Below are 23,097 nucleotides of genomic sequence, written 5' to 3' on the forward strand. Positions count from 1 at the left end.
CACAACTGGATATCCATCTGCAAAAAAATGAAACAAGACCCATACCTCATGCCATGCACAAAAACTAACTCAAAATGGATCAAAGACCTAAATATAAAATCTAAAATGATAAAGATGATGGAAGAAAAAACAGGGACAATGCTAGAGCCCCAATACGTGGTATTAACGGAATACAAAACATTACTAACAATGCACAAATGCCAGAAGAGAAACTAGATAACTGCAAGCTCCTAAAAATCAAACACTTATGCTCATCCAAAGCCTTCACCAAAAGAGTAAAAAGACTACCTATAGACTGAGAAAAAGTTTTTGGCTATGACAAATCCGATCAGCATCAAATCTCTAAAATCTACAAGATACTGCAAAACCTCAACAACAAAAGGAAAAATAACCCAATTAAAAATGGGCAAAAGATATGAACAGACACTTCACCAAAGAAGACATTCAGGTGGCTAAAAGATAAATGAGGAAATGCTCATGATCATTAGCCATTAGAGAAATGCAAATCAAAACTACAGTGAGATATCATCTCACCCCAACAAGCCTAGCATTAACCTAAAAAACAAAATAATAAATGTTGGAGAGGTTGTGGAGAGGCTGGAACAATTATATACTGCCGATGGGAATGTAAAACGGTACAACCACTTTGGAAATCGATTTGGTGCTTCCTTAAAAAGCTAGAAATAGAAGTACTATATGATCCAGCAATCCCACTCCTTGGAATATATCCTAGAGAAATAAGAGTCCTCACATGAATAGATGTATGCACACCCATGTTCACTGCAGCACTGTTCATATTAGCAAAAAGGTGGAAACAACCTAGGCACCCATCAACGGATGAATGGATAAACAAATTATGATATATTCACACAATAGAATACTATGCAACCGTAAAGAACGATGAATCCATGAAACATTAACATGGAGGAATCTGGAAGGCATTATGCTGAGTGAAATTAGTCAGCTGCAAAAGGACAAATATTGTATGAGACCACTATTATAAGAACTCAAAAGGTTTAAACACAAAAGAAAATGTTCTTTGATGGTTAAGAGGGTGGGGAGGGAGGGAGACAGGTATTCACTAACTAAATAGTAGACAAGAATTGTTTTAGGTGAAGAGAAGGACAACACACAATACAGGGGAAGTCAGCACAACTGGACTAAACAAAAAACTAAGACGTTTCCTGAATACAACCAAACACTTTGAGGGAGAGTGGCAGGAGTGGGGGTCTGGGGACCACGGTTTCAGGGGATATGTAGGTCAATTGGCATAACAAAGTTTATTAATAAAATGTTCTGCATCCCACTTTGGTGAGTGGTGTCTGGGGTCTTAAAAGCTGGGAAGCAGCTATCTAAGATGCATCAATTGGTCTCAACCCACCTGGAGCAAAGGAAAATGAAGAACACCAAAGACATAAGGACAATATGAGCCCAAGAGATAGAAAGGGCCACATAAACCAGAGACTCCATCAGCCTGAAACTGGAAGAACTAGATGGTGCCCAGCTACCACCAATGACCTCCCTGACAGGGAACACAAAAGAAAGTCCCTGATTGAGGGGGAGAAAAGTGGGATGCAGAACTCAAATTCTAGTAAAATGACCAGACTTGATGGTCTGACTGAGACTGCAGGGATCCCAAAAGACATGGTCTCCAGACTCTCTGTTAAACCAGAGCTAAAACCATTCCCAAAGCCAACTCTTCAGACAAAGGTTAGACTGGATTACAAGACATACAATGATACTGGTGAAGAGTGTGCTTCTTCGCTCAAGTAGATACATGAGACCTAATGGGCAGCTCCTGTCCAGAGGCAAGATGAGAAGGCAGAAGGGGGCAGTAGTTGGCTGAATGGACATGGGAAATACAGGGTAGGGTGGAGGAGTGTGCTACCACATTGTAGGGGAGCAACTAGGGCCACATAATAATGTGTATATAAGTTTTTGTATGAGAAACTGACTTGAATTGTAAACATTCACCTAAAGCCCAATAAAATAATAATAATAAGCTTCACCCAGTCCATAATGGGTAGCAGAGTATCTGCAGCTCACACTGCCTCAGTAGCCTGACAGGTAGTAATAGATCTCATGCACTGCAGGGCCACGTTATTAGCCATTACACCGAAACAATGCTATTCTCCTCTGGTCACTGCGGTAGTGGTGACTCTTTCATCATAATGGTGAGTAAACCACACCAACATGTCCTCCCGTGGCTTCTGGCCAAATCATTCCTTCAGACTCTGAATTTCTTTTTCACTGAAAGCTTTAGGTTTACTTACCACAGCCTGACCACTGGCGGAGTTTTTGCTGGCCTCTTGTGTAACAGGATGCAGCTTGGCTTGGAATCCAGCCACTTGTTCAGTTTCAGTGTGCTGATGGCGGAGGCATGGGATCTGAATAGAAAACCATCTGATAGGCAGCTCATTCCCCACACTCACAGCATTCAGCCCTTGCCCACAGTGAACTCCAACAGGTTAACGAGGACAGTCTTTTTGCTTCACTTATCCCATGTTATGGATTACATTGTGTCCTCCCAAAGTATGTGTTCTAAATCCTAACCTCCATGCCTGTGATTGTAATCCAATTTGGGAATGGGTTGTATTTGTCTTTGAAGAAGGATTAGTGTAGGGCGTGTCTTAAGCAAATCTCTTAACAGATATAAAACGAGCAGATTAAGCAAGCAGGATGGGGGAAGACAGGCGCCAAGACACATGGAGATCTCCAAGGAACCAGGAAACAGGAGCTGAAGAGACAAGAACCTTTCCCCAGAGTCGCATTATTAGCCATTACACTCCTAAAGCCAGTGCCCTGAATTCAGACTTCCAGCCATCTAAACTGTGAGAAAATAAACTTGTTTGTTAAAGCCATCTACTTGTGGTATTTCTGTTACAGCAACTCTAGATGACTAAGACAGAATTTGGTTCTGAGAAGTAGGAGTGCTGCTCTAATAGATACCTAAAGTGTGGAAGTAATTTTGGAATTGGGTAACAGGTAGAGGCTGGAAAAGTTTTAAGATGCCTAATATATATATATATTTTAATAGTAAAAGCTGAGATTGCCTTGAAGAGACACTTGGTAGAATTATGGCCATCAAAAGCGATTCTGGTGAGGGCTCAAAAGAAGTGAGGGGCCATAAGATCTCTATTGTCTTAGAAAATACATACGGCACCAGCAACAACAGAATATTGCTAGAAATATGCTTCTGGTGAGGCTTTAAAAGGAAATGATGAACATATAATTCGACAATGGAGGAAGGGCTATGGCAAAAGAACTTCCTTGAATTGTGTACAAATGTTTGGTGGAAGGTAGAACTTTTAAGTGATGAGCTTGGATATTTGATTGAGATTTCTAAGCAAGATGTGAAAGGGGCTGCATGGTTTATCCTTGCCACTTATAGTAAAATGCAACAGGAAAGAGATGGACTTAAAAATGAACTGTGCAAAATGAAAACAACGTTTAAAGACCTGGAGAATTCTGTTGTACAAATTAAGGACACATGGCTACACAATCTTTTGTTAAAGAGATTAAGCCTGTGACTAATAGATCTAACCAACCACCACAGCAGAAAAACCACCAGCTTAGACAGAAGGGAATACAGAGAGATGAAAGAAAAGAAAGCTGCCTGCCTTTGGAACTTTACAGACAGGAAAACAGGCCAAAGGAGTTACGTCTGTTGTCCTCCAAGAAAAGAACCAGCCCTGAAGCAACCTGGAGATCAGCAGAATTGTTGGAAGGAGCGTGGGGAGACGGGCTGCCTGGTTTCAAAGGGTGGGGCCACAGCGCCTAGGCTTCAAAGAGACAGGTCTTCACCACCTCAGTTCCAGAGTGTGGGGCTGCCACTAAGGTTTGCTAGGGGGATGGGGCTGCTGCCTGAAGTTGAGGGGGTAGGGCTGCCATGCCCAGGGACCACAAGAACAGGGCCTGCTAGGGCCAAGGGAGCAGGGTCACCACTTAGATGGGCTAGAATGGGGTGGCTCAAAGCCAAGGGGGCAGAGTTGCCATCCCAGTAGGCCTAGAAGGCGAAGCTGAAGCCCAGGGTTGTGGGGTCTCAACCCAGAATCCAGACAGCATGGCCAACACCCAGAGTTTAGAGGGCAGGGCCCTTGCCCAGACTGTCCCAAAGAACAGAGGATTCTTTTCAAGCCTTAATGTAAATCATTAAGCAGGGTTTTGGACTTGCTTGGTGCCCATTATTCCTTCTTTCCCTCCAGTTTCTCGCTTGTGTAATGGAAATGTCTATGTTGTGCCTGTTCCACTGTTGCTCTTTGGAAACAGATAACTTGTAGTCTAGATTTCACAGGTTCACAGAACAGGAATTTTGCCCCTAGATGGAGTGCACCCATATTTGATTTAGATGATTCAGAAGATGAGATTTTGGACTTGGAGTTAAGACTTTTGGGATGATGTGATAAGGTGAATGTGTTTTGCGTGTGGCAAGGACATGAATTTTGGGAGGCTAGAGGGTGGAATGCTATGGATTGAATTGTGTCCTCCAAAAATATGTGCTGTAATCCTAATTTCTATGCCTGCAACTATAATCCCATTCGGGAATGGGCTGTCTCTAAAGCAGGGTTAGTGTAGGGTGTCTTGAGTAAATCTCTTACAAGATATGAAAGAAGACTAAGCAAGGACAGATGGGGGAAGATGGTGTTAAGCCACATGGAGACTTCCAAGGAACCAGGAAACCGAAGCTGAAGAGACAAGGACCTTCCCCCAGAGTTGACATAGACAGAAAGCTTTCCCCTAGATCCAGCACCCTGAATTCGGACTTCTAGCCTCCTAAACTGTAAGAAAGTAAATTTCTCTTTGTTAAAGCCATTCACTTGTGGTATTTCTGTTATAGCCGCACAACTAAGACACCGTGTGTCTCCCAAACACCTCCTCCAGGTGGATCTAGAACTTTTTATTCCCTGAGCTGACATCTCCACCCTGGGACTAAGACTGGCAGGTTTCCGCCCTTAAACTTCCAAAATGCCATCATTAGGCTTGATCAGACCCTGCTTGCCATGCCAATTTCTGCACCACATACATAAATTGCCTTAAAGACTGTCTCTGGATCCCAAGTAGCCACAAGATTACTAGGATGAAGATCCTAACAAGTAGCTTTGACCAGTCCATGGGTGTTATGGTCATCTAGTTGGATCAAGTCATATGCAGGAGACACAAAGTGTTGGCAAATGAAAGCAGTTACTCACAGTAAACAAGCAGCAAACAAAAACAGTTGGATAGTAAGAGGCCCCCCTCCCAATTTGGTGTTCAGGAGAGTGATAGAGAATGTTCTACGCATGCCCCACCTGCAGCTGACCTTTACCTGGATTGGCTGAGGGAGCTCCATCCAGTAGCTGGCCTTTACCCAGCTTAGCTAGGAAGCACACCTTGTAACTGACAAAGAGTTGCATGAGCTGGCTTGTAAAAACCCTGGAATCTGAGAGCAAAGGAGTCCTGGTCCAGAGAAGAGCTGCCCGAGAGTCGCCTCGAGGAAGACCCTTTCCAGTGAAAGCTTACCTGAAGCTACCCTGCTTGATCAAGGGAGAGATGCACTTTCTCCCTGAGTTGTACCCTGAGTTTTTTGATGTTTATCCTAAGTTGCATCCAGAATTATATCCTGAGTATAGTCTGTGAGTTGTGACCACTGCATCAGATTATTGAACACAGCAGAGAAATAGAAAAGGAAATAATGGAGAAGTGGGAAGGTGGAAATATATTTGACCTCTGCCTCATAGAAACTGGTCTTATGCTGATCTGGTTCATGACACTGTCTTTATTCATATGAAATAAAGACTTTTGACATAACAATTTCTAGATAAAGGCTTTACACTTACGTTTCCCAAATTAATAGATTTCCCTCAGAACAGTCATTGAGAGACAAAGTTTGATGGTTTGTTGAACTTTCACACACCCAAAACATTTATACTCAATTATCTGCTATTCAATATTTATTGGTAAACACTTTTATCTGTTGAAATGTTGTACTTCAAGGTATTTAAATCCTATTAATAATGAAGAATTGGGAATAAGAGCTTATGATCATTGAAAATATTGTCATGGCCTTCTCACTTGTTATTTTTCTGATGTTACACTGAGTGTACACTTCAAACAGAAGTCATATGCATAGGCTGTATCAACTGAAAGATGACTATGTAACACAGAGCCAAACCTGAAAGAGCTCAGCAGAGAACAACTTTATTTCCATGACACCAAAGCACAAACAGTATATATGGAGGAAACTTCTTCCTCACTCTTGGACCCTGGCTTGTCCATCTTGTGTTCGTGAGTCCCAAAGTCTCCCTGGCAGTTATTTTCATCCCATTTTGATGAGGAAGAGCAGAGAACATGCAGGATTTTGCTTACAGGACCTATCAGCGACCACACATTCCACTAGCCAGATGTTAGTGACATCTCTTGGATGAAAGAATGTTTGGGAAATTTAGAAAAACTGTCAGCTTAGGGAGAAGAGGAAATAGTTATTGGTATCAAATTAATCAGTAGGTGTCACATGGGAATCACCAATGCACAAGTCGAGGGTTGACTTCTAGTGGATTTCCCATATCCCTTACATTTCTAGGGTTTCTTTGTGTGTGTGTGTTGATATACTATTAAATTTCTCTCCTTTTTTTGTATTTTCTGCTGCATTGAGAAAGTTGGCTTTTGGCTAAGGGTTATCATATATTAAAGTCTAAGTTTCCTTACTGTGACTCCTCTAATGCTCAATGAAGTTTGATTTCTGGCAGAAAGTTTTCACATTTGTAATATTTTCTGAGGGGTTCTCCATATTGTGAGTTTACTGAGGGTTGAGTTCATACAGAATATTCCCAATATTCATTACCTTCCTAAGGTTTTTTTCCTGGATGATTGGTCTGATATCCAATGAGACCTGAATTCTGGCTGAAAAACTGTGAAGTCTGATTTCCAGTAGAATGTTGTCTAATACTAATTCATTACATTCATAGAGTTTCTCTCATGCGTGAGTTCTGTGAGATTGTCTTAGTACTGATTTCTTGCTAAAAGTTTTCCTAATTCCCTACATTTAAAGGATTTCTCACTTGTGTGAGTGCAATTAGAATTAGGGCTCACTTACACCTGAAATATTTTCCACATTGCTTACTTCATAAGGTTTTTGCTTTGCATGTGTTTTCTGATGTTCTCTGAAGTCTGACTTCCAGCTGAAAACTTTCCCACATTCATCACATTCATACGGTCTCTCCCTGTGATTTCTTTGATGAGCTTTAAGGTAAGAATTTCGGTAGAAGGCTTTCCCACACTGATTACATTCATAGGGTTTCTCACCTGTGTGTGTTATCTGATGTAATCTCAGGTCTGATTTACAGCGGAAAGCTTTCCCACATTCATTACATTCGTAAGGTTTCTCCCCTGTGTGTATTCTCTGATGTTGGGTGAGGGCTGACTTACAGCTTAAAGTTCTCCCACATTCTTTACATTCAAAGGGTTTCTGTCTGGTGTGAGTTCTCTGGTGTAGGGTAAGGCAAGACTTCCACCTAAAAGATTTTCCACATTCTTCACATTTGTATGGTCTCTCTGCCATATGAATTCTCTTATGTAGTCGTAGGTGTGAATTATACTTGAAACCTTTCCTACACTCATCACATTTATACGGTCTCTCCCCTGTGTGAGTTCTTTGATGTTTTATTAGGATTGACTTATACCTGAAACTTTTCCTACATACATTACATTCATTAGGTGTTTCCCCTCGGTGGGTTTTCTTATGTTCACCCAAATATGACTTCAGCTTGAAACATTTCCCACATTCATCACATTTATAAGGTCTCTCTCCTGTGTGAATTCTCTGATGTCCTCTTAGAGCTGACTTAGAGCCAAACCATTTCCCACATTCTTCACATTTATAGGGTTTCTCTCCTGTGTGGGTTCTCTGATGTAGTCTAAGGATTGACTTCAGCTTGAAAGATTTCCCACATTTTTCACATATATATGGTCTCTCACTTGTGTGAGTCGTCTGATGTTCTCTAAGGAGCGACTTACACCTGAAACATTTCTTACATTCATTACATTCATAGGGTTTTTCCCCTGTGTGAATTCTCTGATGTTCTCTAAGGAGTGACTTACATCTGAAACATTTCCTACATTCATTACATTCATATGGTTTTTCCCCCGTGTGAATCCTCTGATGTTCACTGAAGTGTGACTTTCGGATGAAAGATTTCCCACACTGTTCACATTTATAGGGCCTCTCGCCGGTGTGAGTGATCTGATGTTTGCTTAGGTAAGACTTCAGCTTGAAAGATTTTCCACATTCATTACATTCAAAGGATCTCTCCTCTGAGTGCATGCTCTGATATTTCCTTAGTCCTGACTTCTTGCTAAAAGTAGTCACATATTCATTACATTCGTAACATTTGTCCACTGTGTGAACTTTCTTATGTAAAATGAGGGTTGACTTCCTAGATAAGGGTTTTCCCCTCATATGAGTTCTCTGACACACATTTAAAGGTAACTGGCAGTTAAAGTCTTCCTTATTGCATTTGTTATAGTCACAAAATTTCTCTGCTGTGTGTGTTCTCTGATGTTCTTGGAGGTATGATTTTTTGATGGACGTTTTCCCTCCACTGTCAGTTCTCTGAAGTTGAGCAATCTGATGGAAATTATTCCCACATTGACTACATCCATCTTTATTAAATTCATAGTGATTCTTCTCTTCTGTGGGAATGCTCCAAGAGACAGCAAGGGTTGACTTATCAAATAGGTTTTTACCAAATTTATTATAAGATTTTAGTTTTGGTGTAATTGGTGTAATGAGGGCAGCCTTCTCAAGGAAAACTTTTCCGTGTTCATTATATTCAAAAGTCTGCCCAAGAGTCTGAATTGTCTGATGCTGAATATGTTTCTTCTCCTGACTGAGGGCTTTCACATTTTGATAATAAGCCAAAGATTCCTCTACAGTATTTGATCTCTCATTCCAAATTCTGAGGAGCCATTTCTCACACACATTAAACTCATCATCATTCTTTCTTGAATAATTACAATGTGGGGCCAATGGTATGAGACCCAAGTAAGCAGGTCCTGTAGTGTCATCAGTACAGAGCATTTTTCTTGAAGCAAATAAGTCTATGCCCTCTTTACATGCCTTTCCTGCCAATTTCTCTTGCTTGCTTGTCAGCATTTTGTCAGTGGTGAATAAGACTCGGCACAAACGCTTGTCTTGGTTTCCCAGGTTCTTCTCTAAGCAGTCATCAAGTTGGTACTCTTTTAAAAACAAAATTAAAAATGGCATATGAAACAGCACATTTTTTATTGGATGGGACTTATGTACATATGTTAATGTTGTTGTTTGCTGCTAGGTTGATGTCAACTCATAGCAACTCTATGTGACAGAACAGAACTGCACCATGGTGTTTCCTAGGCTGAAATCTTTAGGGGAGGAGATCGCCAGGTCTTCTTCTCCCGCGGTACAGCTGGTGGGTTAGAACTGCCAAACTTTGAGTTAGCAGCCAAGTGCTTAATTGCTGCACCACCAGGGCTCATTTACATACATATACTCTACTATATATATATGACTTCAGTTTTCTGGTTGTTTCCCAACAAGAAAGTAAATCCAAGTATGTTTATTCTCTATATTCCCCTTCTTTTGGAGAGAAAAAAAACTTGCTGTAGTGAAAAAAGAAAAAGTGGCAATGCATATACATATGTACAGGACGTTTTAAAATAAAACTTTCCTGTCTAGAAGGGAAAGGAAAGAAAGGAAATAGCAAATGGAGAATGGAAGATTTTTAATAGGGCTGGATTTTGGGAACAAGGAAAAAAAAAAAAATAAGCAAGAGAAGAAAACTCAGTGGATGAAGCTTTTCAAGGGATCTGTAAGAATCAGGTTTAGATCAGAGAGGTTTTTCAGAGTCCAGATACTTCTGTTATCAAATACAGATTACAATGGAAGGATATTCTTAATCTACATGCTTCCAATTGCAGTTCCCTCTTTTTCATTCTACATATCAACACTAAAATAAATTTATAATGGTGCCAATTTCCTCTTGTTTAAAAACATATGGACTATGGCTCTAATTCTGACATTCACTCACATGAACACGAATGCACAAGAGGAAGAGTATAAAACTGACCGAAGAAAAAAACCATCTTTCCATCTGAATTGGGCTCAGTGTTCTAACCTGGCTCTGGTGTCTTGGTTATAGGAGTGTTGTTCAAAAAGAAACCATACTTGACCATCAAATTTTCTATTTCATCTTTGCAATGTGCTCGTTCATTTTGCCAAAGCCAATTCAGTCCTTAACTCTGCTTTCCATTTGCTTTTTATTGTATATTGCATATATGAACTCTGAGATCCTCACTGATCATAAATTTCATCCTATTCTAAGATACTTTAAAACTACATTTAATATTTATTTAACATATAAATTCTTATATATGTAAGAACTGGTGCTACCCACATTTCAGGAAACAATATGCAGACCTATCCTAAAAATTTAAGATGGTCCTGAGCCCATGGTATTGATATCAACACATAAAAGAGAGATGGGGCATCTTTTTGGGAAACAAAGTTTTATACTAACTACACACATATTAGGTGACCATTCCACAGGTCCAACATATTTTATGGTGTAGTCTGGCCAAACCCTTTGCAGTCTTTAATGGTTCATTCTCAGCAATACTGTAACCCTGATCTTTCCCTAAGTTACTCTGCATACCACCCTTAGCATTACTCTGACTCTAGCTATTCTTTAAGGCCAAGCTACTTTCCCCAAATTAAAAAACAGAAGGTATTATATCTTCCCACTAATTGAAGCGACACTACCTTAAAATCTAAAAGTATTTACTGCCTATGATATTCATCTTAATAACGGATAGGTAGTACTCTTGTACACTGACAAAATCTACTTTGTAAGCAAGGTACCATCACTGAAATCAGTCTGTATCTCAAAATTCATAACATGTCCATAGTTAAATAGGCAGCATTTTCCCTTCTTTGGTTATACCTAAAATAACAGTTCTTCTTTATTTGATGCATCTTAGATGGTATAAAATATATCACATGCAGTTATGTTCATCTTTCTCAAATGCAACATTCATTCAGATGTATTTGCATCCCCCTGTGATGCAGATAAAATCAGAAGCCGTTAATAAGCAATGTCTTCCAGAATTACCAGGAGAGCTCTTTCTCACACAACAGCTCAAACTCAGTGCGAACCTACACCTGATCACTCAAAAGTTTTGGAATTTCAATTTGGACATTTACATTTAGGGATAGTGCTTTCTTAGTGAATTAATGTGAAATATTTATACCCTACCATTATTTGTATTCAAACACTCACTCTCTCATCCCCTTGAATGAGCATTATGCTTAGTGACTTGTTTATAGAGTATGGGAAGAGGATAAAATTTAACTATACAGCAGAGAACCCCCAAAACCCCATAATCCCAGTCTATGATAAACACGAGATAAACACAAATGGAGAAACATTCTCTGAATACCAGACCATTGGCATTCAAAACTGTCTAAGTCATGAAAAACAAAGTGTGAGAAACAGTCAGAGATGGGAAGAGAATTAGGAGATTTGACATCTAAATATAATATTGTATCATGTAGGGTATCCTGGGACTGAAAAAGGACATTGGTGAAAAAACTAGTAAAATCCAAATAAACTGTGAAATTTAGTTAATAATAATGCATTAATCTTGGTTCTCCAGTTGTGACAAATGTACCATGATAATAACAGATATTAACAATAAGGGAATCTGGATGAAGGCTGTCGAGGGCTGTGTTTGAAATTATCGTGTAAATCTAAAAATATTTGAAAGCGCAAATTTTTATTTTCAAAAAAAAAAAAAAAAAACAAGGAAAAGGACTAGTGTCTAATTCCCCAAATACCTCCTCCCTGGCCAACAGCAGAAAAGACATAACAGAAGACTAAGATGTGTAGAAGATCAGATCACACCCTCTTTTACACCAACTTCCGCTCTGAATCCTGATCTGTGCTGGGGGAGGAAACGGCTTGAGCATAAACTGAATATGAGATGGAAGTTTCAGACAGCACTGAATTGGTATGATGGAATGTGACAAAATATAGAAATCATGGGGGTTCCCCAAAATGTCCACAGACAGTAAAGAAAAATTTAACAGACAAGTTTTTAAAGCTTCTCTAGAGAAAAATTAACTGGCTTCATGTTTGTACAATTAAAAAAAAAAAATTAATGTGACTACAAATTTTCCTCTAAGCACTGCTTTACTTGTAGCCCAAAGGTTGTAATACACATTGTTCAAGTTTGCAATTTTATGGATATTATGTAAATTTGACTTTGATTTACTCTTAGATCAAACAGTTGTTTAAAGGATATGTGTTTATTTCAAGATTTTACTTTTATTCCCATTGTTTGCAATTTCTAGTTTATTGGACTGTGGTATTTCTACTCTGATGTTTCTTTTGGCCTAAAATACTTTTATATTTTCTCAACATTCTAACAGCATTGGTTTCTATCCTTCCAGAGTACAAAGTCTGAAATAAATATCTAACTATACATTAGATTCACTTAAAATATGTTATGGCTATGCTCTAGAGCATACTTCGGTTGTGCAGGCGATCAATGTGCTTTGCTGTAAACTAACAGGTTGTAAGTCCCAGTCCATCCAGAGGCAACTTGGAAGAAAGGTGTGGTGATCTACTTCCAAAAAATCAGCCAGTGAAAACTCTATGAAGCACAGTCTACTCTAACACATATGGGGCCACCATGAGTTGGAGTTGACAGCAAGCAGTGGGTAAAATCACCCGCAGTGAAAACCATCAGTCTAGATTACGGGTTGGCAAACATTTTTTGTAAAAGGGCGGATGGAGATATAGATTTGGCTGGCCATATGGTCTCTGTCACAAGTCAGTTCTGCTGCTATATTATGAAGGCAGCAATCGACAACACGTAAAAGAATGGTGTTATGGATTGAATTGCGTCCCCTAACAATGTGTTGTCTATCCTAACCTCTTTGCCTGTGCTTATAATTCCATTTGGCAATGAGTTTCCTTCATTATGTTAATGAGGTAGGATTAATGTACAATGCATCTTGAGTCGATCTCTTCTGAAATATAAAAGAGATACAAACCAAGTTGATTCAGGAGGGAGAAACAAGTAGGGATGGGGAAAGAGAAACACCAAGCCACATGAAGATAGCCCAGGAGCAGAAGCTTTAAGAGAAAAGGACCTTCCTACAGAGCTGATAGAGACAGGAAGCCTTCCCCGAGAGCCAGCACTCTGAATTCATACTTATAGCCTTCTAAACTGTGAGAAAATAAATTTGTCTGTTAAAGCCACCCACTTTTGGTATTTCCGCTATAGCAGCACTAGATAACTAAGAAAAATGGGCCTGACTGAGTTCCATAACACTATTTACAAAAACAGGTAGAAGGCACCAATGTTCACTTTTCACAATAGCCAAAAGGTGGAAACTGAAATGTCCATCAACATGTGAATGGATAACCAAAATATGGTATACGCCCTCAATGGAATATTATGCAGCTGTAAAGAAAAGTGAAGATCTGATGCATGCCATAACATGGATGAACCTTGAAAACGTTGTGCTGAATGAAGTCAGTTGCAAAAGGATATACACTGTATGATCTCACTTAATGAAATAAGCAAATATATAAAATGCAAAGATTATTGATGGTTGATACAAGTGGGGTGCGGCAGGAAAGGGGCAGTTTTTGTTTAGGGGGTATGATCATTAAGATTGTGTGTCAACTTGCCTGGGCCATGATTCTCAGTGGTTTGGCAGTTATGATGTAGTCTGGCAGTCATATGACGATGTGATCACTTCCATATAATGTCATCACCTCCCTAATGGGATCTGCAGTGAGTAGCTAATTAGTCGAAAGGGAGTTTCCTGGAGGGTGTGGCCTGCATCCAATATAGGTGGACACTCTGGCAAGGCCTGTGGGCTTTTGCTCACTCTGGATCCTGCAGCTGGCTTCTGTTCATCTGACCTCTGGTTCTTGGGACTTGAGCTAGCAGATACCTGCCATCTTGCTTGCCGATTTGGCGATTTGCCAGTCTTCACAGCCTGTGAGCAAGACCCTTTCTGTCCGACCTGCTGATCCTGGGTTTATCAGCCCCTGTGGCTATGTGAATAGGAAAAGCCTGACCCATGGACTTGGGACATTCCAGCTTCTACAACCAGTGTGAGCTATTTCCTTGATATAAATTTCTCTGTATAGACATTTATATGCTTTACTCATTGTTTCTTTACAGAATCCAGCCTAAGTCATTTGGTACCAAGAGTGGTTCTAGAGAAACAAAATAATAAGGATGGCTCTTCTAAACTGGTTCTCAAGTCTGGTTTAGTCTTAAAGATGTTGATGACTCTGCTTCCAATAGTAAAGAGGGCACTGTTAATCCATGGCATGAGGTGGCAATAAAAATATGCAAAGTTCACAACTAATGGATCAGGTATTGGTGAAAGGCGAGGCGCTGAATGACTGCATGTTTGACACCTTTTTACAATTTTGTCATAATGAGAAGTATAAGAAAGTTGGTTGGTTGGTCCTACATTCACTAGACAAACTGTTGAAAGAGAGAGATGAGCAGGGCTTCAGAGTCAAAGCTCAAGCACTGCATAAACGACCTCAAAGTTTCCACTTGTGCCTTGAAAGAAAGTCTTATTTCTTCTAGCAATAGAGCTGATACTGCCGAAAACCAAACCCAGAGGCTGATCTTAAGAGTGGCTGAATTACAACACCAACTCAATTCCCAACCTAGAGTGGTGTCTGAAGTTAAAGTGAGGGCATTGATTGGGAAGCAATGGGATCCTGAAACTTGGGATGGGCATATAGTCCGGAAGCTGGAGATGGTCCCCAAATTCTGTTGAATCCTTCCTGCCAACAGAACCAGCACTCTTACTCTTACCTGAAGAGATTATTCCATCTTTGTCTGCCCAGTAAAACCATTAGTCCCTCTACCCCCATGTAATGAGATTAACCCAGCTGTATCTAAAAAGCCTTTGTCTGAGTCATTGCCTGGGTTATTGCCTGAGGCAGATGCCTTACAAGAAAATGCTGAATGTTCTCAAAACACATCCTCACCACAGATTTTGGCTTCTATATCTGCAACAAGACTTAAGTCCCAGTGATCCCTAAAAGGTGAAGTACAAAATGTGACCCAGGAGGAGGTACGCTACACTCCAAAAGAATGCTTAACTTTTCCAATAAGTACAAAAGCCTGGGGGAATGTGTGTAGAAATGGCAATTGAGAGTGTGGGACAATGGTACGAGGAACATAAAGATGGACCAGTCTGAGTTTATTGATATGGGCCTACTAAGCACAGATTCTTCACTCAATGTTTCAACTGGAGAGGTTAAGAAAGGATCTAACAGTTTATTTGGTTGGGTTGCTGAAGCATGGTTTATGCAGTGGCTTACACTAAAAAAGTCGAAGTGCCAGACCTACCTTGTTATACTATAGAAGAAGATATCCAAAGGCTTAGGAAGATTGGTATGCTATTGAGTGGACTTACCAGGTTAGACCTACAAATCCACACATGGAGTGCCAAGAGGACATACCTTTTACGACAACAGTGAGGAAAAATTTGTGAAGGGAGCCCCGGCATCCTTGAAGACTGGTGTGATTGCTATTCTGTGTAAGCCAGATTTGACACTGGGAACTGCCCTAACTGAATTAAGACATCTAACTACAATGGAGCTGACTGGATCCTGTAGTGGCAGGGGTCAAGTGGCAGCGCTCAATCGACAAAGACAAGCTGGGCGTGGTTATTGTAATGGATAGCAGTAATCAGAATATTCTGACTTGTATGGACTTATGGTTTTGGCTACTTAGTCATGGTGTCACTAGGAGTGAAATGGATAGGAAATCTACTAAATATTTACTTCATCTGTACAAGTGGAAGAATTCTAGGTCAAATGACCAGTGGTCTAACTTGAATTATCCGAAAAGTCACAGCCTCTCAGTCAGTTCCTAGACCTGAGTGAGTTTACAGACCCATAACTCCTTGAATGAAGGGGAGGCTGGACCCCTTGAAGAAATGGCCTTACTACACAGCCAAAAACTTACATCTTTCTCCCACCTTTCCCCAAAGGGATCTGTGGCCTTTTATGAGAGTGACTGTTCATTAAAGAAAAGGAAATAATCAGACTTTTTAAGCATTACTGGATACTAGCTCTGAACTGACACTAATTCTAGGAGACTCAAAATGTCACTGTGGCCCACCAGTCAGAGTGGGAGCATAGAGAGGTCAGGTTATTAATGGAGTCTGAGCTCACGTCCCCCTCACAGTGGGTCCAGCAGGTCCCCAAGCCCATCCTGTAGTCATTTCCCCAGTTCAGAAATGCATAATTGGAATGGATATACTCAGCAACTAGCAGAACCCCCACATTGGATCCCTGACAAATGGAATAAAGGCTATTATGTTAGAAAAACCAAGTGGAAGCCATTAGAACTGCCCCTACCTAGGAAAATAGTAAACCCAAAGCAATACTGCATTCTTGAAGGGATTGCAGAGAGTAGTGCCACCACCAAGGACTTGTGGGATGCAGGAGTGGTGACTCCTACCACATTCCCATTCAACTCGCCTATCTGGCTTGTGCAAAAACCAGATGAATCTTGGATAATGACAGTGGATTACTGAAAACTTAACCAGGTGTTAACTCCAACTACAGCTGCTGTTCCAGATGTAATTTCATAGCTTGAGTAAATTAATATATATCCTAGTACTTAGTATGTAGCTGTTGGTCTGGCTAATGCCTTTTTGTCCACATCTGTTTCGAAAGATCACCAGCAGCAGTTTGCTTTCAGTTGGCAAGGCCAACAATATACCCTCAGTGTCCTAGCTCAGGGATATATTAACTTTTCAGGCCTATGGCATAATTTAGTCCACAGGGACCTTAATCACCTTTCCCTTCCACTAGATGTCACACTGGTCCATTACACTGATGACATTATGCTGACTGGACCTAGTAAGAAAGAAGTGTCAATGACTCTGGACTTATTGGTAAAACATTTGTGTACTATAGGGTGGGAAATAAATCCCACAAAAATTCAGGCATCTTCTACCTCAGTGAAATTTCTAGGGGTTCAATGGTGTAGGGCATGTCGAGATATTCCTTCTAAAGTGAAAGATAAGGTATTGCATCTGGCTCCTCCCATAACTAAAAAGGAGGCACACCTAGTGTGCCTCTTTGGATTTGGAGGCAACATATCCCTCATTTGGGTTGTGCTACTCTGGCCTATTTATCAACTGACTTGAAAAACTGCCAGTTTTGAGTGGGGCCCAACAGGTTCAGGTTGCTGTGCAAGCCGCTCTGTCACCTGGGCCAAACGATCTGGCTGATCCAATAGTGCCTTAAGTGTCAGTGGCAGATAGAGATGTTTGGAGTCTTTGGCAGGCCCCTGTTGGTGAATCACAGTGCAGACCCTTAGGATTTTTGGGCAAAGCCCTGCTATCCTCTGCAGATAACTACTCTCCATTTGAGAAACAGCTTTTGGCTTGTTACCGGGCCTGAATAGAGACAATGGTTAATCACGGGCCACCAAGTCACCACACAGCCTGAGCTGCCCATCACGAACCAGGCATTGTCAGACCCACAGAGCCATAAAACTGGACATGCACAGCAGCACACCATCACTAAATGGAAGTGGTATATATGAGATCAGGCCTGGGCAGGACCTGAAGGCACAAATAAGTCGCATAAGGAAGTGGTCCAAAGGTCTATGGTCTCCACTTCTGTCACACTACCTTCCATCTCCCAGTCTGCACCTACGGCCTCATGGGAAGTTCCTTATGACCAGCTGACTGAGGAAGAGAAAACTCATGCCTGGTTTACAGATGGTTCTGTGCAATACACAGGCACTACTTGAAAGTGGGCAGAGGCAGCACTACAGCCCCTTTCTGGGACCTCCTTGAAGCACAGTGATGAAGGAAAATCCTCCCAATGGGCAGAACTTTGAGCAGTGCACCTGGTTATTCACTTTGCTTGGAAGGAAAATGGCCAGATGTGCGATTTTAAGTCCCTGACCCAGCACTATCCCTCGAGGTAATCAGCCAGCAACCTGGTGGCAGGTTGATTACATTGGACCACTTCCATCATGGAAGGGCAGCATTTTGTTCTTACTAGAAAAGACACTCTGGATATGGATTTGCCTTTCCTGCAATGCTAGGAAATGGGCTGTGGCCAATGGTTTGGCTGGATGATCAGGGAGTTGGAAGGAATGTGATTGGAAAACTGGAGACAAGGGAGATAAGGGGAAGAGATATGTGGATAGACATCTCTGAATGGGCCAAAGAAGTGAAGATATTTGTATCTCCTGTGAATGCTCACCAAAGGGTGACCTTGGCAGAGGAGGATTTTAACAATCAAGTGGATAGGATGATGCGTTCTGTGGAAACCAGTCATTCTCTCTCCCTAGCCACTCCCATCACTGCCCAATGGGTCAATGAACAAAGTGGCCAGGGTGGCAGGGATGGAGGTTATGCATGTCTCAGCAACATGGACTTCCACTCACCAAGGATGACTTGGCTACAGTGACTGCTGTGTGCCCAATCTGCCGGCAGTGGAGACCAAATTTAAGTCCCTGATACAGCACCATCCCTGGAGGTAATCAGCCAGCAACCTGGTGGCAGGTTGATTACACTGGACCACTGCCATCATGGAAGGGCAGCATTTTGTCCTTACTAGAACAGACACTTACTCTGGATATGGATTTGCCTTTCCTGCACACAATGCTTCTGCCAAAACTATCAACTGTGGACTTACAGAATGCCTTATCCACGGTCACGGTATCCCACACAGCATTGTCTCAGATCAAGGGACTCACTTCACAGCATATGAATTACAGCAATGGGTCCATGCTCATGGAATTCACTGATCTTACCATGTTCCCCATCATCCTGAAGCAGCTGGCTTGATACCCAATCAAACCAAACCCACTGCCGTCAAGTCAATTCTGACTCATAGTGACCCTATAGGACACGGTAGAGCTGCCTGGTAGAGTTTCCAAGAAGTGCCTGGTGGATTCAAACTGCCAACCTCTTGGTTAACAGCTGTAGCACTTAACCACTACACCACCAGGGCTGGCTTGATAGAATGATGAAATGACTGTCTAAAGACACAACTATGGTGTCAGCTAGGTGGCAACACTTTGCAGGGTTGGGGCAACGTTCTCCAGGAGGCTGTGTATGCTCTAAACCAGCATCCAATATATGGTGCAGTTTTTCCCATAGTCAGAATTCATGGTTCCAGGAATCAAAGGGTAGAGATGGGAGTGGCACCACTCACTATTACCCCTAGTAACCCACTCACAACATTTTTGATTTCTTTCGCAGCATCCCTACGTTCTGTGGATCTAGAGGTCATAGTTCCAAAGGAAGGAATGCTCCCAACTGGAGACAAAACAGATTCCATTGAACTGGAAGTAAAGAATGCCACTGACCCCTATGGGCTCTTCATGCTTCTGGATCATCAGGCAAAGAAGGGAATTACCATATTGGCTGGTGTGACTGACCCTGACTACCAAGGGGAAATCAGACTGATGTTACATAATGGAGGTAAAGAAGAATATGTCTGGAATACAGGATATCCCTTAGGGCATCTCTTAGTACTACCATGCCCTGTGATGAAAGTCAATGGAAAACTGCAGCAACCCAATTCCGACATGGCTACTTATCCCCAGAGCCTTCAAGAATGAAGGTGGACACTCTGGTAAGGCTTGAAGGCTTTTGCTCACTCTGGAATCTACAGCTGGCTCCTGTTCAACTGATCTCCAGTTCTTGGGACTTGAGATAGCAGCTTACCTGCCGTCTTGCCTGCTGATCTTGGGATTCATCAGTCTTCGCTGCCTGCGAGCCAAGAGCCTTGCTGTCTGATCTGCTGATCTTGGGTTTGCCAGCCCCTGTGGCTACACGAATCAGGAGAAGCCTCCAGCCTGACCCATGGACTTGGGACATTCCAGCCTCTACAACTGCATGAGCCATTTCCTTGACATAAATCTCTCTATATAGATATTTATATGCTTCACTAATTTTGCTTCTCTAGAGAATCCAGCCTAAGACAGGGGGACATTGAATTGTGGTGGAATGTTTTGGAATAAAAAAAAAATAGGATAGTGATAATGGTGGAACAACATGGAAAAAATGTAATCAGTGTCATTAAGTTGTAAATGCAGAAGTCGTGCTGGCAAATATTTTAGTGTGTATTTTTCAAAATAAATAAAAGAGGATGGGAAAAAAAAAAAAGGTAGCAGGTTGATTATGGTCTAAGCGATACAGTTTGCCAACTCTTGTTCTAGAGTGTCATCCACGATCAAAACTCACACCATCAAGTCGATTCCAACTTATAGCAACCCTATAGGACAGAAGAGAACTGCCCCATAGGGTTTCCAAGGCTGTAAATCTTTTTTTTTTTGGAAGGAAGAATAAAACATGATTTTATTTATAGATTTTAATGTTATAAATCAATACCTTCTCAATATTAATAGTTAATTTACATAAATTATTGAGTGTTTTGGCTGATGAATTTAAAGACCTTCCAATATCTGGTTGCAAAATACTTGTCAATGCTTTTGCTGAATACTTCCCTAAACTCTACCAACACTGCAATCGTCCATGTATATGAATGCTACTATTAATTCAAGAACCAGTTCAAACGTTGCCTAGTCCCAATAAGAAAGGCTGTAAATCTTTATGGAACCAGACTGTCAGATATTTCTCCTGCAGAGTGACTGGTGGGTTTGAACTGCCAACCTTTCGGTTAGCAGTCAAGCACTTTAATGACTGCACCACCAGGTCTCCTTCATCCATTATATTTGGTAGAAAATCAGAAAGATATATTAAGGTAGGATACTTTAACATGCTTCTTTTTCTCCTTATAGCTTTTACAATTTTTCACTTAGGAATCTTGACGATAACTTCTTTGGTGCAAAGATATTCAAAACTTTAATTTTGTCCGTTTTACATGATATTTTTTAATGCTATTCAAATAACTTCCATATGATTTAATTATTTTTGGCCTGAATTCATTCTTATTTAATAGATAAACCATGAATTATTTGCATGCAAACTGTCTTACTATTATATATCTTAAACTTTGCGTATTATTTTTTAGGTATCTCTTCAGCATAATATGACCGTATTTTCTCCTAATTGGAAAAAAAAAACCTCATTGCCATCAAGTCGATTCCAACTCATAGCAACCCTACAGGATAGGGCAGAACTGTCCCACAGGGTTTCCAAGGCTGTAAATCTTTATGGAAGCAGACTGCCACATCTTTTTCCCACTGAGCAGCTGGTGGGCTACTGACCTTTTGGCTAGCAGCTTTAACCACTGTGCCACCAGGAGCAATTTCAACCCATTGTCACTAGTTGTTATATCTTACTTTACTCTGAGATTTGCTGAGCTTTGTAACAGTAGTGTTTTCACTGCTCTGCTCAGAAAATTTGTCTTCTAATAATTAAGAAGGTTGTATTTTTGCTTTAATTACTTTTATAATTATAAATATATATTTCATTATTTGTCTATTCATTTTTACAACATTGAGTAATTCCATTACATAACCAATGATTAAATAATTTTTTCTCTCTCTTGCTATCTTTTAGCCACCTATTTGAGCTGCTTTCATAGTCATAGTTTTAGCTTGTTACTATTAAATATAATTCTGTAACTTGATTTACCAATTGCAATTTATATTTTTGGAAACTCAGCTTTTAAAGATCAGAAAATAAACAGGCTTACATTGTATTGGCTATGTTGTGCCTTCACTTTGCACACTGTATTGGATCTGTTCTTTTTAAATTTCCAAAGAGAAAGGGTGCTAAAAGAACCTACCATTAACTGATCACTTTGGTTTCAATTTCTCCTTGATACCTTCTGTTAGCTTTCAATAACTTACCTGCATAGCTCCTGTTTAAAAATTCTTCATCTGATAAGCAAGGATCTCTTCCTTGTTCCAGCTTGAAAATCACTTCTGGTTTTGTAAAGCAATACCCTGCAGGTAGGAAATAATTTAGGATGTGAATCAGTCACATGTACCTTCAATGATTCTGAATGCGGCGGAAGGTAAAACATCAGATGCTGCTCAGTAAATGTGTTAATTTGACCCATTTGGCGGGGAGGTGACAAAAGGAATAAATCTCCTTAAATCCCTGAATCTCAAGCCTAAATGACATCAAATTCTAATCATGGTTCAGGTGTACTGGGTTTTACAAAAGGGATTATATGGGACTTCCACTTCTGGCCATGATCGTGAGAGTATCAGGGACCAATTTATCTTTACATGTCAAACTAGGAAACCAAACAAAATTAAACAACAGCAGGACAGGAATTCCTAAGAAAGGAAAAATAGTAGGCGAGTCCTGTGACTGCCACAGCTTACAGTCAGAAGTTTCCAGGCCACAGCAGAGAAGGGGGAAACCAGAAGAGAGCCAACGCAACTAAATTTTGAGGGGCAAAACTGGAGAGAAAAGAGCTGTACAAAGAGAGAGTCATGGACACCTGCAGAAAGATCTCTGAATCTTCCACTGAGTACTGACTTCTTCAACCATATAAGGAAACTACCCAAGGTTGGCAGAAAAACCACTGGAAAGGAGTAAGCTGATAAATCACCAAAGCATACAGAGGCAGGATGTTGTGATCCCATCAGCTAGAGGTGAAAGATCCCTTAATACACTGAAGATGCAGTAAATAACCTGGTGGCACTGCGTTAGGATAGGGGCTAAATTAGTCCTAGACTAAAAGAAACTTTTTTGAATCCAATGTAACAAAAGCTTTTTAAAAAGCAGACCTTAAAATGATCAAGCTAATTCCAAGTAACCTAACTGTACTCCAAAAAAGCCCAAAAATATTTAAAAGAATTCTATCTCCCAAAAATGTAGTGTAGTGGGTTGAATTGTGTTCCCCAAAAAGACATGTTCAAGTCCTCAAAAGCTATGAATGTGACCTCATTAGGAAATAGGGTCTTGCAGATGTAATCAAGAAGTGACACTAATGAGTTAGAATGGGCTCTAAATCCAGTTGAGGTTATCTATTTAAGTAGAGGTAGGTTTGCAGAGAAACAGACAAACACACAGGAAAGAAGGCCATGTGAAGAGAGGCAGAAACTGGAGTGATGTACCTACAAAACCCAGGAACA

At 40.7% G+C, this 23,097-nt stretch overlaps 1 protein-coding gene across 8 annotated transcripts in view; it reads right to left on the reverse strand.

Moving 5' to 3' along the window:
* Window positions 1-2,407: 2,407 nt before the first annotated feature.
* Window positions 2,408-23,097, reverse strand: part of LOC126082359 (zinc finger protein 782-like) — a 33,985-nt gene continuing 13,295 nt past the window's right edge. For all 8 annotated transcript variants that reach the window (XM_049894884.1, XM_049894882.1, XM_049894879.1 and 5 more), the window contains 2 exons: window positions 21,859-21,954; window positions 2,408-9,213 (listed from right to left, as the gene is read on the reverse strand). In XM_049894884.1, coding sequence (XP_049750841.1) covers window positions 7,058-9,213; window positions 21,859-21,954 — 2,252 coding nt within the window. In that variant the 3' untranslated portion in view covers window positions 2,408-7,057. The remainder of the gene's footprint in view (window positions 9,214-21,858; window positions 21,955-23,097) is intronic.

Source organism: Elephas maximus, chromosome 9 (genome assembly GCF_024166365.1).
Source record: "Elephas maximus indicus isolate mEleMax1 chromosome 9, mEleMax1 primary haplotype, whole genome shotgun sequence".
Taxonomy (NCBI): domain Eukaryota; kingdom Metazoa; phylum Chordata; class Mammalia; order Proboscidea; family Elephantidae; genus Elephas; species Elephas maximus.